General features: G+C 38.7%; 1 protein-coding gene across 2 annotated transcripts; it reads right to left on the reverse strand.

Annotated features, from left to right (window-relative positions):
- Positions 1–2,055: 2,055 nt before the first annotated feature.
- LOC129825147 (proton-coupled zinc antiporter SLC30A2-like) lies at positions 2,056–19,042 on the reverse strand. 2 transcript variants are annotated; one of them, XM_055884995.1, is made up of 8 exons: positions 18,288–19,036; positions 6,876–7,087; positions 6,152–6,298; positions 5,808–5,961; positions 5,378–5,621; positions 4,958–5,063; positions 4,616–4,750; positions 2,056–4,228 (listed from the first exon to the last, which is right to left on the reverse strand). In XM_055884995.1, the coding sequence occupies exons 1-8, from the start codon at positions 18,371–18,373 to the stop codon at positions 4,083–4,085; spliced, it is 1,230 nt and encodes a 409-aa protein (XP_055740970.1). In that variant the 5' UTR covers positions 18,374–19,036; the 3' UTR covers positions 2,056–4,082. The 2 variants fall into 2 exon arrangements, with proteins under 2 accessions (XP_055740970.1, XP_055740969.1); XM_055884994.1 differs by lacking the exon at positions 2,056–4,228 and having other exon boundaries at positions 4,283–4,750; positions 18,288–19,042.
- Positions 19,043–19,339: the final 297 nt, after the last annotated feature.

Here is a 19,339-nt window from a genome sequence, read left to right on the forward strand (position 1 = left end):
CAATTGTCCAGTGTTGGTGATCACATGCCCACTGGAGCCACTTCTTCTTGTTTTTATCTGATCGGAGTGTAATTCCGTGTGGTCATCTGCTGCAATAGCGCTAATGTGACAAGGATCGACGAGTTGTGCACTCTGAAATGCCATTCTGCACACCACTGTTGTACTGCGTCGTTATTTGTTTGTTTGTGGCCCGGCCCGCCTGTTAGCTTGCATGATTCTTGCCATTCTCCGTGTTCGCTCCCAACTGAACTGCCACTGATAGGATGTTTTTTTGTTTGTCGCACCATTCTCAGTAAACCCTAGACACTGTTGTGTGTGAAGCCCAGGAAGGTGGACGTTTTTAAGATACTGGATCTGGCACCAACGATCATACCACGCTCAAAGTCTCTTAGGTTCCTCATTTTGCTCATTTTAACATTCAAGTGAACAGTAACTGGATGCCTGTCTACCTGCTTTATATACAGCACATTCGGAAGGTATCCAGACCCCTTGACTTTTTCCACATTTTGTTGTTACAGCCTTATTCTAAAAACGATTGAAAACATTTTTTACTCATCAATCTACACACAATACTCCTTAATGACAAAGCTAAAACTACTCTTTTGAAATTTTTGCAAATGTATTAAAAAATAAAAACATACCTTATTTAAATAAGTATTCAGACCCTTTTGCTATGAGACTCGAAATTGAGCCCCGGTGCATCCTGTTTCCATTGATCATCCTTGAGATGTTTCTACAACTTGATTGACCATGAAAAGGCACACACCTCTAAGGTCTCACATTTGACAGTGCATGTCAGAGCAAAAACCAAGCCATGAGGTCGAAGGAATTGTCCGTAGAGCTCCGAGACAGGATTGTGTTGAGGCACAGAGCTGGGGAAGGTTACCAAAACATTTCTGCAGCATTGAAGGTCCCCAAGAACACAGTGGCCTCCTCCATCCTTAAATGGAAGAATTTTGGAACCACCAAGATTCTTCCTAGTGCTGGCCGCCCGGCCAAACTGAGCAATCGAGGAGAAGGGATTTGGTCAGGGAGGTGACCAAGAACCCAATGGTCACTGACAGAGCTCCAGAGTTCCTCTGGAAATGGGAGAACCTTCCAGAAGGACAACCATCTCTGCAGCACTCCACCAATCAGGCTGTTTTTGGTAGAGTGGCCAGACGGAAGCCACTCCTCAGTCAAAGGCACATGACAGCCCGCTTGGAGTTTGCCAAAAGGCACCTAAAGGACTCTCAGACCTTGAGAAACAAGATTCTCTGGTCTGATGAAACCAAGATTGATCTCTTTGGCCTGAATGCCAAGCGTCACGTCTGGAGGAAACCTGGCACCATCCCTACCTGGCACCATTCAAGACTCTGAATGTCCTTGAGTGGCCCAGCCAGAGCCCGGACTTGAACCCGATCAACCATCTCTGGAGAGACCTGAAAATAGCTTTGCAGCGACGCTCCCCATCCAACCTGACAGCGTTTGAGGGGATCTGCAGAGAAGAATGGGAGAAACTCCCCAAATACAGGATTGCCAAGCTTGTAGCGTCATACCCAAGAAGACTCGAGGCTGTAATCGCTGCCAAAGGGGCTTCATCAAAGTACCGAGTAAAGGGTCTGAATACTTATGTAAATGTGATCAGTTTTGTATTTTTTACACTTTGTGTGTATATGAGGGGGGAGAAACTATTGAATCCATTTTAGAATAAGGCTGTAACGCAACAAAATGTGAAGGTGTCTGAATACTTTCCGAATACTTTGCACCAACATTACTTGGCTTTGTCCGTTTTTTGTGGTTGCTGATCATTTTTGCAGTCAAATGGATGTGCCCTAGAATGACAAAGCTTTGTGATAATCTGTTGTGCCATATTTCCTGCTGCTGCCTTGTACACTAGTGCGGATGTAATTAGTTGTCTCTGATTGGGACTGGAGATTAACAGCCCATGGCATTGTCTCTGCATTATCTGGAATCACTGAGAATTTAGTATTATTGTTAAAGCGAGATTTCAAAGCAAAGCCTTGAAATATTGTACAAGTTTAGACCTCTGAAGATAATTAAATAATCCACCAGTTATCTGCATACTTTTATTTCAGTTTTACAAAAAAACATACCATACATAGAAATTAAATATCAAACAAACATTTACACACTTTAGACTTATTTTATACAATAAATCAAATGTATTTACACGTTTACACAATCTACAGGAAATACTGATATTTGGCATATTTACAATTTTCATACAGTACAAGACAGCACTCTGAAACATTACACTTAGCTGGTGAACAATAATTTGAGTAGACTCTTGCCTGTAATACATTGGTTGTAACATTCCTGTTATTTTAAGTCCTTACAGTGGGATCTTTCTTTGTTCAATTTCCGTATGGTTTACAAATGACAATATATTTACATTTAATATATACTTTCCAAAGTTATCAAAAGTGATCAAAATATAGATTTGTTTAATGAGGATTTTGGTGACATTAAGAAGTAGAATCCGTCTCAAATATTTGTATTGGCAGCATATGAAGATATCCTTATTACGTCATCTGAATGATAAACAACACTCATGCAAGTGTTTGATAAAGAATGTGTCAATTTCTGCTAATTTTCTGTGCAGGTTACAACATTGAGACTTCACTGCAGGCATCAAAGTACGACAAGCATGGCGAATGCCTTTTATATTTCATTGTGTCAGCATCTCACACGTTGGACTTTTTTGTACAATACACTTATCACATTTTCTGCGGAGATATACCACTACTTATTTGTTGGTGCATTTCTTTTGATGAAGCTGACAGGTGTGTGAGCATGCGTGTGGTGTTAGGGGACAGTTATGGAATAGAAAGCTGACCAACTGAGGCTCCCTAGAATTTAGGAAAGTTTTTTGAAGGCAGTGTGGAGGCACTGGATGGAACTAACAAACTACTGGTACGACAAACAGAAACCCTGTGCAAAGCTCCACGGCATGTAGGACTATGACAGCGTGGGAGTGTGTGAGGAGGGTGTATGGCTGTGCTTTTGGAGAGTGGATAGGTGAGAGTATAGAGATGGGGTTCATTTATCTGACCTCTCTCTCTCTTCTGCCATCCCAAAACAGTGTAAGAAAACATCCGGCCTGGGGCTATGACTCGAAGCGTAATTTAACAACACATTCCACTGTAGCCTATCTTCAGTGAGTTTCAAATTAGGGACAGAGCACTGTCTGTGTATTAGCCAGTCTATTTGCCAGCTCCGCTTAGGGCATATCCTGGGGCATAGATTAATACAGCCCACAATGCTAAAACTAATCGACCAACTCCTTTTGTAAATTGGCCTGTCTTGAGGCTTCCTCTTCTGAGTGAGATGAGTGTGCTTGTAGGATGCTTTCTCACACTGACATAATCCATTATTTGTACCCGAACTCTTTTCAGTTGTGAACAACACAATGCTTCCATTTGGCAGACACCCTCGCTGAAGCACATATAAAGGCTGGGTAAGACAGAATTGGTTTTAAGGTTCTCACGTCAATATCAATGTATTACGCCAAAGAACTCCGAGACAAGCTATTACACGGTGCTGCTGCCCTAATGCACAGTGCCAGTGAGGGAGGGCTAAAGCCAAACGGCTGTCTAGCAATGCAGTACAGCAGCACAAACTGGTGAAGTGGTTGCATACAGTACTAAAAACATGTGCTGATACATGTACCATTATATTTTCATGTCCGTCTGTCTCCCTGAAATGCAGTTTCTTGTGATAAATTTATGAAAATTGGCAGCTCTCTCTGGGCATGGAAACTATTTTTTGAAGTATCAATATCTCCTGAATGAACAGTATTTATATGGGAATCTTTGGCATGATATGGTGAATATACACACAGTACAGTCGTACATTTGTTTGAGTCCTGCAAAGCTGATGATGGATCAAAAATGTTTCTTGGTTTCATGGTGAGGCTTTTCCACAGTGTTTTGCACAGTGTTTCCATTCCTAGCTTACATCCTCAATGATGCTTGTGTATGGGTACTGTATGTTCTTTATAGTGACTGGCAACGCTTTAGAGAAGCCAAACCCAGCCCACTCCCTTTCAAACTCTCCCGTCCCCACGGTGACTGTGTGTCTTAGCCCATTGGGTCCTGGCAGTGTGTGCAGTAGGCCATGTCGTCAGAGTAGAACTCCACCTGGATGGTGGTGCTATAGAAACCAAACTTGGTTTGGAGGATCTCTGTAGCCTCCTTAAGGACACTCTGGGGATCAGCATTCTTCTCTGGAAAACAACAATGACCATAACAGATGTCAACAATCATCTATTTTATTTTTATTTAACCTTTATTTAACTAGGCAAGTCAGTTAAGAACAAATTCTTATTTACAATGACAGCCTAGGAACAGTGGGTTAAATGCCTTGTTCAGGGGCAGAACAACAGATTTTTACCTTGCCAGCTCAGAGATTCGATCCAGCAACCTTTCAGTTACTGGCCCAACACTCTAACCACTAGGCTATTTGCCGCCCCATATCGTAATGTCTAACTGTGAAGTTATGTATGATCTTTTTTTCTGTTGGCCACAATTGGCAATGTGTGTGAATGAACATGCTAGATTGTGCACATACAATCTAAATGGATGTGCCAGACTGAGTAAAGGTGGTTTCTGACCGATGGCTACGTGGACAGAGACCAGAGTCTGTCCTGCGGTCAGGGCCCACACGCGCAGGTTGTGCATAGACTTCACCATCTTCAGAGACAGCAACACCTCCTTCACGGAGTCAAACTCTATTCCCTTAGGAGCCCCTGTAAAAGATTTGAGGACAGATGAATATTGCATCAATAGTTAATTCACTTCATGGAACTCATGGCCATGTTCTGCTGATGTATTTCTCCTTAAACAAATTATTTTACAAACTGAGGAAAATGTCTGGATAAACATTTTATTGTTTGAATTCACCTTGATTCAGTTCAGAGCAAGAGAAACAGAAAAGGCTGTTGAGTTGAGTTTACCTTCCATGAGAATCCTGAAGACATCCCTGAGGATGGTGATCGTGGTCCCCAGGACAAACACGGAGAAGAGGAAGGTACAAATGGGATCTGCTACTTTGTATTCAGGCTGCAACAGAAGGTCCACAGGAGTGAGTATGAGGTGAGCAGAGGGGTGGTTTCAGGTGGTGATGGGGTGCTGCTCTACTGATGTCATAACACATTAGGCCAGTCAGATCACAGGGAGGGTTTTTAAACGGAAGAGCAATATATACCCAGCCAGTTCTGTCTTACCCAGCAGGGTGATGAGACGCGTTAAACCCCTTCCTATTGAGACTGTAAATATAAATATATAAGGGATACACTTGTTGCACTGTAAATAAATACAGTATAACAATATGCCGTACTGTAAGATGTATGTAAACACTAGTATTTGTTACTGACCCTGAAGAAGATGACAATGGCAGCCACTAGGACCCCAACACTCTGTAGGAGGTCTCCCAACACGTGAATGAAGGCTGCTCTCACACTGGTGTTGCCATGGCCATGACCCAGAAGGGCATGGGAGTGGCCGTGACCCACATGGGAGTGGCTGTGACCCACAGGGCTCTGCCCGTTGTCGTCTATCTGCTGGTAGCCTGAGCCTTGGGCGTGGAAGGTGGTAGAGTGGTGGAGGATGTACGCCATGCTACAGGACAGAGGGAATAGAGAATGCTACATGTCAATAGTCTAAAGTTCCTCATAGTTTTTATTAAACTCATATGCTCTGGGGGGGAAAGACAGCATAGTTGAATGCAATATGTCTGACTCAAGCTGTTATTTGCATCACTTTGTGTAGTTTTTCCAGATTAAGCCGTGATAATGAACCCCTCACATGATGTTTACTATGACGGCACAGCCGGAGGTGATGAGCATCGCTTGACTGTTGATCTCATAGTCGTTCCTGACTATCCTCTCGATGGCCAGGTACACCAGAACCCCAGTCACTATCCAGATGGACATCACTGACACCAGGGCTCCTAGGATCTCTGTGGGGGTTGGAGACAGTGACGATCAGTATCACACATCCAATGACCCCTGGAAAGGTCATTTTAGAGCCTTGTGACCCTGGCTATTATCATTCAGCTATTACAACATTCGCCATGCAATCTGGAGGTTAAATGGTAAAAGAGAAAGTACATTCACAGATGTTTTAAGGTGATATGTCATGGGCCTAACCTGAGCGGTGCCATCCAAAGGTCATGGTTTTGGTGGGCGGTCTGGAGGAGATCCACAGGGAGAAGAGACTGACCATCATGCTGCCAAAGTCAGTCAGGAGGTGAGCTGCATCTGTCATGATAGCCAAACTGTGGGCCAGGTAGCCACCTATAGACACATTGACACAATGGAGATGTCTCAGAGGAAGGCACACATCAGATCCATGTTTTAGATGCTATTGATAATGAATAGGTCTCATGAATGGAAAACACAGACTGTGTGTTTGAACAACTAAACTATTATATTTTGATTCCAATGACAGCTAAATCGAATTTCACTTAAAGGGCGGCTGAACTTCCTGATTTAGCCTCATTTTAGATTTATTTCATTAAGAAATGCTAGCGACCATGTCTGAATTCAAACGTGAGTTCATTTCAAGGAGTGGCTTGATGCTGGTGCCTCTTTTGTGTGTTTGTAAATGAACTGGCTGGTGACTGTGGCAAAATGGTTTGGCTTTGGATTTCCTATCTCCAGGGTTAGTTATGGGCTGTCAATAAATTGCACAATGTAAATGAGACAATATTTTCATGTTGCACACCTTTAAGTTCTCATTAAATGCTTTCAATATTTGTATATACATTTTTACAATTTATAGTTGGTGGCCACGTCACATGGTCAGGAAAAGCTCCTGGCCCTAGGTATGAAATAGCATTTTAGACTGATTAATAATATCTTCCAGCCTTACCTATGACCTCTCCAATCATGAAGATGAGGCACACAATGGAGGCGACGTACAGCTTCTTCTTAGCCAGAAGCTTGTCATGGTTCTCCTCACTCACTGCTTTGTTACCATGGCAATGGGTGCCAACAGGCTGCTTCTTCAGCTTGGTGGCACCAGTCGCATCTCCGTTTTCAAACGGGAAGTTGGGATAGTCTTCTTTGGATTCTGGAAAGGAACTGAAAAAGATCAAAGATTATGAATACATTAGAACTAGTGGATATATGGAGGTTGAAAAACCCTGACCTAGTGAGATATTCTTGGAGGAGGCTTAATCAAGCTAGCCGTCTTGATTACTTCCTAGTCTCGTTCTTGCTGGCATCAAAAGTTTTAAAAAGTATTAATAGGAGACCGAATGCGATCGGACCACCATCTAATTGGCCTCCATATAACTCTTACAGAATTTACACATGGATGGGGATATAGGAAATTTAATCAAAGCCTATTGGATGATAATTTGTTCTTAACTAAGACTAAATAAATCCTAATTGACTTTTTTTGTACAACATTGGTACAGAAGATCCCCTTATTGTATGGGACACTTTCAAATGTACTTTTAGAGGACATTCAATACAATACTCATCATTAAAACTAAAGCAGTTTAGGTCAAAAGAGATTAGTCTAATAAAGGAAATAGAGGAAGTAACAGCGCAGGTAGATGGTAATGGAAACTGTACTATAGAGTAGAGGTCGACCGATTATGATTTTTCAACGCCGATACCGATTATTAGAGGACCCGAAAAAGCCGATACCGATTAATCGACCGTTTTTTTTTTTTTTTACATTGATTTGTAATAATGACAATTACAACTATACTGAATGAACACTTATTTTAACTTAATATAATACATCAATAAAATAAATTAGCCTCAAATAAATAATGAAACATGTTCAATTTGGTTTAAATAATGCAAAAACAAAGTGTTGAAAAAAAAAGTAAAAGTGCAATATGTGCCATGTAAGAAAGCTAACGTTTAGGTTCCTTGCTCAGAACATGAGAACATATGAAAGCTGGTGGTTCCTTTTAACATGAGTCTTCAATATTCCCAGGTAAGAAGTTTTAAGTTGTAGTTATTATAGGAATTATAGGACTATTTCTCTCTATATACGATTTGTATTTCATATACCTTTGACTATTGGATGTTCTTATTAGGCACTTTGTTATTGCCAGTGTAACAGTATAGCTTCCGTCCCTCTCCTGGCTCCTACCTGGGCTCGAACCAGGAACACAATGACAACAGCCACCCTCGAAGCAGCGTTACCCATGCAGAGCAAGGGGAATAACTACTCCAAGTCTCAGAGCGAGTGACATTTGAAACGCTATTAGCGTCCACCCCGATAACTAGCTAGCCATTTCACATCGGTTACACCAACCTAATCTCGGGAGTTGATAGGCTTGAAGCACAGTGAAGAGCTTCTGACAAAACGCAGGAAAGTGCTGTTTGAATGAATGCTTACGAGCCTGCTGCTGCCTACCACCACTCAGTCAGACTGCTCTATCAAATCATAGACTTAGTTATAACATAATAACACACAGAAATACGAGCCTTAGGTCATTAATATGGTCAAATCCGGAAACTATCATCTCGAAAACAAGACGTTTATTCTTTCAGTGAAATACGGAACCGTTCCATATTTTATCTAACGGGTGGCATCCATAAGTCTAAATATTCCTGTTACATTGCACAACCTTCAATGTTATGTCATAATTACGTAAAATTCTGGCAAATTAGGCGGCCCAAACTGTTGCATATACACTGACTCTGCGTGCAATGAACGCAAGAGAAGTGACACAATTTCACCTGGTTAATATTGCCTGCTAACCTGGATTTATTTTAGCTAAATATGCAGGTTTAAAAATATATACTTCTGGATATTGATTTTAAGAAAGGCATTGATGTTTATGGTTAGGTACACATTGGAGCAACGATACGCACCGCATCGATTATATGCAACGTAGGACACGCTAGATAAACTAGTAATATCATCAACCATGTGTAGTTAACTAGTGAATATGATTGATTGATTGTTTTTTATAAGATCAGTTTAATGCTAGCTAGCAACTTACCTTGGCTTCTACTGCATTCGCGTAACAGGCAGGCTCTTCGTGGAGTGCAATGTATTCAGGTGGTTAGAGCGTTGGACTAGTTAACTGTAAGATTGAATCCCCCGAGCTGACAAGGTAAAAATCTGTCGTTCTGCCCATGAACGAGGCAGTTAACCCACCGTTCCTAGGCCGTCATTGAAAATAAGAATGTGTTCTTAACTGACTTGCCTAGTTAAATAAAGATTACATAAAAGGTGTAAAAAAAAATAAAAAAAATGTATTTAAAAAATAATCTGCAAAATCGCTGTCCAAAAATACCGATTTCCGATTGTAATTTAAACTTGAAATCGGCCCTAATTAAACGGCCATTCTGATTAAATCGGTCGACCTCTACTATAGAGGCACAAAATAGATTAGAGGAAAACAAAAAAGAAATGGACGTACTTATTCAAGAACAATCAAGTGTAATATATCACAAAAATAAAACGAATTGAATGGAAAATTGTGAAAAATGCACAAAATGTTTCTTGAATCTTCAACATAGAAATTCTACCAAAGATTATTTACAGAAATTCGTTACAAATTATGGAGTTACCCATGATTCACCAAATTATATTTTGAAAGAGGAAGCAAAATATTTTGAGCATGTGTTTTCTTTTCAGTCTCCTCCATTTCCACATAATGATGTTAACTGTAAGGATTTCTTTCCTAATAATAATAATAATGTAAAATTAACACATTTATAGAAAGACCTGTGTGAAGGCCAACTTACAGAAGAGGAACTTTGAGGCAATAAAATATTTTCAGTCTGCAAAAACACCAGGGCTTAATGGTATATCAGTAGAGGTATAGCATACCTTTTTTTATGTACTCAAAGATCCATTATTAGCATGTTTTAATTACTATTATACAACTGGTAGACTCAGGTACTCAACAGGAAGGTCTGATTTCATTACAACTAAATCAGGACCCAGGTGACAAGTATAAAGATCCAGTCCATTTAAAAAACTGGAGGCCTCTAACACTTCAATGTTGTGATGTGAAAATCGTGACGAAATGCATAGCACATAGAATAAAAAAAGGTTTTACCAGATATTGTTCATCCTGATCAGACCGTTTTTTTTACATGGATGAAATATTGGAGATAATATACGACAATTACTTGATACAATTTAACATTATGAAACATCGAAGATACCAGGACTGGTCTTCATAGCAGATTTTGAAAAGGCATTTGATAAAGTACGACTAGAATTTATTTATAAATGCCTGGATTACTTTAAATTTTGGTGAATCTCTTATACAATGGGTTAAAGTTATGTACAGCAAAATATGATCTTTGTACAGTAAAATAGTAAACAGTGGTTACTTCTCAGAAACGATTGAGCTTTTAAGGTGAGTAAAACAAGGCTGTCCGTTGTCTCCATATCTATTTATTATGGCCATTGAAATGCTAGCTATTAAAATTAGATCGAACAAGAACATCAAGGTGTTAGAAATCCAGGGGACAAAAATAGAAGTGTCATTGTATGCCGATGACTCCAGTTTTTCCTTAAATCCGCAATCTGGAACCCTGCACAGTCTCATTGAATATCTTGATCACTTTTCTAGCCTCTCTGGATTAAAACCTAATTATGACATGTGTACCATATTCTGTATTGGATCATTAAAAAAATACAGTGTTTACAGTACATTGTAGTTTGCCAATAAAATGGGCGGATGGGGAAGTAGACATACTTGGTATTCACATCTCAAAAATTATAAATGAACTTACCACAATTAATTTCAATAGAAAGTTAGCAAAAATAGATGTGATTCTGCAACCATGGAGAGGGAAATACTTGTCTATCTTTGGTCCTATCACAGTTTACTTACTTACTAATGGCACTGCCTACTCCAGATGACTCGTTTTTAAATCATATGAGCAAAAAATATTTCATTTTATTTGGAATGCTAAACCAGACGAAATTAAACATGCCTATTTATATAATGAATATAAGTTTCAGGGGCTAAAAGTATTAAATATTAAAGCTTTAAACCTCTCACTAAAAGCTTCACTCATAAATTATACTTAAACCCAAACTGGTTCTCCAGTAGGTAACCTAGTGGTTAGAGCGTTGGGCCAGTGACCGAAAGGATGCTAGATCGACTCCCTGAGTTGACAAGGTAAAAATCTATCGTTCTGTCCCTGAACAAAGCAGTTAACCCACTGTTCCTAGGCCGTCATTGTAAATAAGAACTTTTTTCTTAACTGACTTGCCTAGTTACATAAATGTTCAAAAATCGCCTTTATACAGATTCCAACCGACTAATTGAAAATGAAATTTTGTTTTAAGTATTGCCCTTTCTTAAACAAGCCTTGCAAAGCTGGTTACAATTTCAGTTTTATTCTCCAGAAAAGATAGAACAAATATTACAACAAATGTTATGGTTAAATTCAAATATACTGATTAATTAAAAAACATTCTTTATGGAATTTTTTTAAACATTTTTATTATATTTATTAATGATATTATGAATTGAAACACAGGAGTTATGTCACATATGCAGTCATGGAAAATATATGGGAATATCTGTACAATCCAAATTTACAACCAACTGATTGCAGCACTACCAAAAAATAGAGGCAAGGGGAAAAGGGAGAAGGTAAGGAACTTGTTTGCCTGCCATATATTAAAGATACAAATTGGCTGAAAGGAACTGGCATAAATAGAAAAATATACCAGTTTATCTGAGGACAAAAATGTTGACAGCTGTGCCATACAGGGTGCAAAATAAATGAAAGAGATTTTTGATGTACCAATTCCATGGCACATGGTTTATGAACTGGTACAAAAAAACTACACTTGACTAAACACTTAAGAATTTTTCAATTTAAATTGCTATATACAATTCTTGTCACCAACATAATGCTATATATATATATATGGGGCATACAACAATCTCAACTCTGTATATTTCTCAGCCAGTTGAAATCATGAATCAGTTGGCATCATTTTTATGGATATATATATATATATAAAGAAATGCCAAGTGAAAAAAGGTCAAACGCAACGAAGTGCAGCTAGTTTGCAGTCTTTCCAGCTTCAGTTTGAAGTGACTGTGTTAGCTGTGTTGTTGGCTAGCTCCTCTGAACAAGTGTCCTGATGAGTGAGCACATTTTCTATGCCAGGTGAAATCGAACCTCATTAGCTTATTGTTATGGATGTATCCAAATAAATGTCACTAGAAAACAGCTTAAACAAATGCAGCTACTTTGCTATTATTTTGGCTGCACTTTTTGACGACTGTAAGTTAGCCGTAGTTGGCTAGCTACAAGAAAGGGATAAGAACGTTGCCAGCCAGTATGGCAATGGAACATTTAGAACGAACGATTGGGTCGCGTCCATAGATACAGAACAAAAAGACTGAACTAATGGGTCCTGTCTCTGTCAGAACAGATAGAACGAACGACCAGCCGACTTGGGTAGCAACCCTATATTTGTGTCGGGACTGTATCTTGTTGAAGGATGAAATAGTATGAATAAATTCACTAAAATAACGTTTTTTATGAAGTAGATTACAAACAACTGTGTTTGTTTGTATCACCTGAGAATTACATAAATAGCACACTCCCACGTCACAGTAAGATCAGATTAAAATTAAACCAGTATAACAAATGCAGGGTAGGCCGTCCCCCCCCCCCTCTCTCTCCATGTGCAATGAGGATAAGCAGGATGATGAGACTAATGAGGTGGAAAAAAACGCAATTTTGGCTTCTAGGAGATAACCCAGCTTTGGGCCGCGACTCCATCAGTCCAGAGCCCAGGGACACGAAGGCTGAAAGGAGTCGGCCAAGTGGAAAACTGCTTCTGTTTAATCACACCATGGGGAGATGAGAGCAAATACACCCCCTCCCATCCTAACCCCACGCAGAGGCTATTCAAAATGTCCGTCTGTCACACACACACACACACACACACACACACACACACACACACACACACACACACACACACACACACACACACAGAGAGAGAGAGACACAGAGAGAGACACCTAGAGAACATACACAAACATAACATAAACCCTCGCTGTGAACACACACACACACACACTTTACATCAACACATAGCCTAACACTGCAGAGCAAACATGATTGGTTAACCTCAGGATCGACTCCATTCAATTTAACAAATGGAGGGCTTGTCTTGAATGAATATGTTTTGGGGAGTTCTATACAGCAGTTCTCAAAGAAGGGATCTATGTCAGGTTAAACCTTTCCAAATTCAATCAGTTGGTGTGTCCATGCCCAGGTCATAAATAAAACGCTTTATGTAATCTAGCTTGTTGCCATCTTCAAATCAGGATAAATCCTATGAGACCTGTCCATTTTCCCAGGCATGTGAACTGGTCCATTTACAGGATATCTTCTGATTCAGTGCAGTATCATGTCATTCTTGGCATTACACCATACTGTAGGCTACACTGACAAAACCTCTTTGTCCTACAAAGAACATAAAGATTTGACAAGTCAACATCACTGGCTCATTACTGTTTAACACATGGATGGTCTTATACACAACCAATATTTACATCTTGTCCAATCTGGAACCATTCTAGAACAAAGATTTAGAATTAATGTTAATGCAAGTGGGTTCAATGTACTCCTCAAGGGTTATGAAGCAGTGTCTTGAACAACATTGGTATCTCTTCTTCCTCTTAAAATGGCAACTTTCACACTGTATAGAGTTCTACATAAACGTTCCCTGACTCAATTCAATAAATGTTCTTGCTACTTTAAATCATCATGCAATAGTTTTTTTAAACTAAAGTAAAGATAAACATATTATGTATTTGGTGTAGAATAACGTGAGCAAATGTATCTCCAGGTTTCTGTGCTCAAGACAAGCAGACTAAAGGGCCTGCCCGAGGAGATACTCAGCAGTGCATGAAATGATGTGAAATGTATGAGCATTCTTCAAAAACATTACATTATTACAGAGTTGGCAATTGGCTATGAGCAAGGAAAATATATTTATATTGACTTTCATTATAATTTATTCAGCCAAATATGATTGTTAGGCAGCATAAAAAGAGCTATTAGGATGTCTAATCAAAAACGCATTTTTTTTTTTTTTTTACCAATGGGTTAATAATATGTTCCTTGTGTAATCCTCTAAGAACAACCAATGGTCCAAACCTCATGCCTCTATCATAATCCGTTCAATATGAATTGGATTGAGTTTTTACCTTTAGTAGGTTGGTCAAAATTAGAGCGACTAAATCCATGGAGGCCAGACAAAAATGTTTTGTCATAAATCAGGAAAATAGCATCGCGTAATCTAGGCTGGAAACTGTGAGAGAATTAAAGCTCCGGACAGGTTTAAAATTCGTCATCTTTCTTCTCAAATCAGGACATAAAACGTTATGGAGATTAGATATATATATATCGATTGTGACAAATTACATGTAGTATTTTAGTATACGGTTTTCATATTAATGCGAAGTTCCTGTTCTTTTTCGAAGAATTTTCACAAAAACAAGAGTATCTCTCTCTGAAATGTCAACGTACTTCAAGCTTTTTATTTGAAATGTCATCACCAAAGGAGGGTTTTCACTAGTCTGGGCAGAGTGGGTGGACACCCTACTAAATGCTTATGTGAGCACAATTAACAAAATACATTTACAACAGACTATAAGACATAAACAGTTTTTACTTCTTTAAATTATTAGTTAGCAAACGTTTAATCAGCTGGAGAATTAACAAAATGATGTTTGCTTTGTTCCTTCTGGAGAGCTGTTGCCACTAGATCAATGACACTAGATGCTTTGGCACATCACATGTCAGGTTAGGGAATATACATTTTTTATTAAATCAATAAATGTGATCTATTAAATTGTGTAATATATCAGATGGTGCCATGTTGTTCACAGTGGTGGTCACAATAGGAGTACCCCATTTCTTGCAGTCAAGTGACCAAATCGCCCTCTTCAGGCCTCATGGGTGGAATGTTATACGTTTCATAATGTATATTATGATGTATATTATGATTATGAATATTGGGATGCAAACTCATATGTGACATATATATATATATATGATTGAACCTTTATTTAACTAGGCAAGTCAGTTAAAAACAAATTCTTATTTACAATGACAGTCTACCCAGGCCAAACCCTACCCCGGTCGACACTGGGCCAATTGTGCACCGCCCTATGGGACTCCTATTCACAGCTGGTTGTGATACAGCCTGGAGTCGAACCAGGGTCTGTAGTGACGCCTCTCGCACAGATGCAGTGCCTTAGACTGGCTGCGCCACTTGGGAGCCAAAGGTCTGACTGTGATCAGATCTTATAGGTGTAATTGGACAAGATCAGGATGAAGGACGCATGTTAGAGGCAGATACAGTATACAGGGCTTATATACATTTTTGTCATAATGTTTTGTGATGTGTCGTGCAATAAATGTTGTTAAATTAGTAATAATCATTTTCTTTTGTTTTACGGTGAAGTAATCCAAAAGTAACTGAAAGTAATCAGATTACATTACTGAGTTTAGTTAATTCAAAAATTACGTTAGTGATTACAATTTTAGACAGGTAACTAGTAACGGAATACATTTAAAAAGTAACCTACCCAGCCTTCTATATGGGCTTCATGTAACCTTAGTGCCTTCTATTGAGAGGGATGTTCGAAATAGGTCTATCATCATAAGGCCATTAGCATCACTGTTAGACTAGCGAGGCCCCTTTTCAAGTGTGATTAATCAAAAATAGTTTTGATCTACCATTTCTCACACACAATGGACTGCCTGGTTCAGCCTGCCTACAAACCCGAGTCTGAATCCCAGACAGTATAGCCTTCACTGCAACAAGGATCTGCTGTTGCATCCAACATTTTATAGGCTAAAATTGTTCTCTCCTAATTCGATTTATTCGAATATCGTGTTAATTCGTCCATTTAAAAACAGACTATTGACTCCAGTTCCATCCATCTTGGTTTCAAGAGTAGACTACATGCACAGCTTGCAGCGATGATTTCCAATGCATGGGTGGCTCTGTGACTGTAGCCCGACCATCCTGCTTTGCTGATCTGGCATGAAGTCATGGTGACACTGCAACAAACCCATCCCACCCCCACATAATGTCTGCACCAAATAACTAGAATGAGATGATAGGGTCTACACACTCAAACAAACATGCCATAAACATTCTCCATTTCATGCTGCAATACTTGCCAGGGGTTGTTGGTTCCTGAATCATCAGTCTATCTCATACCCATTACATCAGACATGGCATGCATTGCGCTGTCAAACAACCTAACTTTAATTTGTACTCCTGTCTTGCAAATTGAATCAAAGCTCAGAAAGATTGTTTCAAAGTCCTCTTGTCATTGTTGAATGCACACTGCGCTCACTGGTAGTTTTCCTAATAGGACCCAATTAGCCTAATCATCTGCACAGTTTTTGACACTAGTTTAGTAAGAGCGAGCAGAATGGCGCATGTGCTGGTGCATATGGAGGGTCGAAATCAATAACTTTGACCATTAAAACAATTAAAATTTATGTTATTAAAATGTCGTATTTCCAAATAGTTTCGGTCTCGGGATCATTACACGTATTTTGAAGTAATTGCAGACATTGAAATCGTTATTAGGCTATATCAAATCTGCGACCTAGGCCTATAAGGCTATTATTGGCAATTTTTTATTATATTTTCCAAAACTGATAATAGTCGTTACAAAATATCAAATTACATTATTGGAAATTAAATGCTGTAGGTGGGAACATGGTGGGTGCAGCTACTGGGTTAATTAAGCGCAGGAATATTGCCATTCTTTACTGCAATTTAACTAAGTAGGCTACACAGCATTCACACAAGGATAATATATTAATATCGGGGCATTTAAGATATTTATGATATGATTAAGATATCTATTTTGGCTAGTGCTTAACACATCTAATTGGACATAGTCAGGTCTCGCCCAATCCAGTATAGGCCTAATGACCCTTGTGATGATCTACATGAACTTCCATAACCTACGCCTAATGTTATTATTCATTGTATTGTAATACATTCACCAATACATTTCCAAAAATCAGTAAAACATCAAGGATTCTATATGACTTGCTGTGACAGGGGTGCATTCTTTAATTTCACGTAAAATAATGAACTTGAGTGCCACAAAACACGAGCATTTGTCAAAATGTTCTTCTTCCCTGTCCATGCTGAAATCGAATACCCTTCACTCATTTGTGTTTTCGCATTTACAATTAATTTGCCTTGATTTAGGGAATCGATTATCAAGCACGATACTCAAAGAATAGACTGGTAGTTGAAATTAAACAAATGTGACTCATTATAATAGCTAATAATGTATGGTGCTTTGTTATTTTCAATTTAGGCCTAAATGTTGAATATAACTAACTAAACCTGACTTTTCCCCCTATTAAATAAATATTAAAAAGACGATTAGATAAGTAGTATTACAATTAATATTTATTTTAAAAACTTGACATTCTTAAATCATTTTTCTGTTCTCTTTTGGCAGCACATTGTAATGCCTATGCGTTTTTTCATTCGAATAATATAGCCAATAAAATAGTCTATAGCTATTCAGGGGTGTTTCGCCATTCCCCCATCAGATCTCGTAATGAAAGATGAGTTTTGCCAGTGCTCAATGAACTTCCCCTCGGGCCATCCGTCAATTGGCCTACTGTCCAAAACGAAGCCAAGCATGGAAATGCATTTGTTCATTCCCATAAAACATTCCACGCACGGACAACATAAGAAAAGACTCGGCGTGAATAAAGCAACGTTAGGCTACTATAGATATATACAGTTCAATTATGCTGTATCCTTGGAAATTGTAGGCTATGTGAATGTCATCTATTTGCATGAGCTTTGCCCAGCATGTTACTTCATGGTAATATACATTTTCGTTGCAATACCGATTGTTTCATTCTATGTACTCATTCTATCAGTTTGATTTTGGTAGCCTACATATAAGATAGATCTACAACAATTACAAAACGCTACACTAGCAGGATAAGATAAATAGTTTACACCAACTGCCCTGCACCTTAACCTATACATGTTTTCAATTTAATAAACCCTTATGTCTGCATTTTAAAAAATATATAGAGAGAGTTCTACACAATTATGTCTGTATAATTGTATTTATAAATTAAAATGAAATACTCCCTCTGAAGAAATCTGATAGAATGCACAACCTGTCAGCATGTCATCTACAATAAACCTAAAACCTATAAAATATCATAACATCTACTGAGGATTATTTAGTTTGATATAAAATAATCACTGCTCAAACATGGGAAAAAATTGCATTACCTTTTCATTGAATACATTTTGCCATTCTTCTCGCTAACGAGGTGAGACTTCTCTGAATTTACTTCTGAATTCACAGTGGTATCCATGGCTGTGTCTTGTCACGGTTGTATCTGGCAAATTAAGCGGAATCTGAAGATGCGCAGGAGTTTCAGGGAGATTAGTCTTACTGTATCTTAAATGACACGGATAAAATTCGTCCAAATCATTCCAACTGTGCTAATAAAACGAATTAAATTATTCATGGCAATAAGTATCACCAGTTGCAAATATGGGACCCGATACGGACTAGTAGCCTGCTCTCAATTCTACTGCTGTAGTATAGGCTATGATAAACTTGCCTCTGAATGTGCAGGCTTTGCTTTGGTGCAGCTACAAGTAACAGCTGACTGGAAACAGCCAAGCCCGACGTCAAAAAAAATGCAAGATGTTTCTGCAGCTAGACTATGCTAATTGAGAGGAACAGCACGTTTAGAATTGTGATTGGGTCCTTCGGTGCGGTGCAACAGCCTGTAGCTACAAGTAGGCTACCTATTATTGAAAGCTCAATTAACGTCGTGGATATTGACCATAGCCTATAGTTTATTCAACGACGATTTCCAAATGAAACGATATTGTCACGACATGCAAATCGCATAAGACATTCAAAGGTTAAAAAATCGTATTTTTTTGCTAATTAAATTTCAGGTTGCAACTAGGCCAGTGACAGGAGCACACCAGAGTAAAGCCATACAACATTTTCTTCTAATGCTGTGTCAAGAAAAAGATTCTGAGTCATATCCAATGATGTGTATAAACTCTGGATGACTGACAAGGGGCGCTGTATTGAAGCCACCACGCAGCCACCTTGGTACTCCTCAATTGTTAAGAAAATATATAAATGTTGGAAGCTATAGAAATGCATTTCTTAATATCTGCATTCGTTTTTGGCACGTTTATTCTATTACATACACCTTAATGCATAGTTTTAAATTATATTATGTGATCTAAACATACAAATAAAATAAAAAAATCCATCGAGGATCATCCCCTTTTCCCCCCAATTTTCGCCTAAA

The sequence above is a fragment of the Salvelinus fontinalis genome, chromosome 27 (assembly GCF_029448725.1).
Source record: "Salvelinus fontinalis isolate EN_2023a chromosome 27, ASM2944872v1, whole genome shotgun sequence".
In the NCBI taxonomy this organism is placed as follows: Eukaryota; Metazoa; Chordata; class Actinopteri; order Salmoniformes; family Salmonidae; genus Salvelinus; species Salvelinus fontinalis.

Bases quoted from the DNA above. Each gene is read 5' to 3' on its own strand.
- LOC129825147 (XM_055884994.1), bottom strand. From the start codon at position 18,373: ATGGATACCACTGTGAATTCAGAAGTAAATTCAGAGAAGTCTCACCTC. The intron at 5,962-6,151 runs GTTAGGCCCATG...CAACCCCCACAG, and splicing joins CTTTGGATGGCACCGCTCAG to AGATCCTAGGAGCCCTGGTG. The intron at 5,064-5,377 runs GTCAGTAACAAA...CTTCTGTTGCAG, and splicing joins CCATTGTCATCTTCTTCAGG to CCTGAATACAAAGTAGCAGA.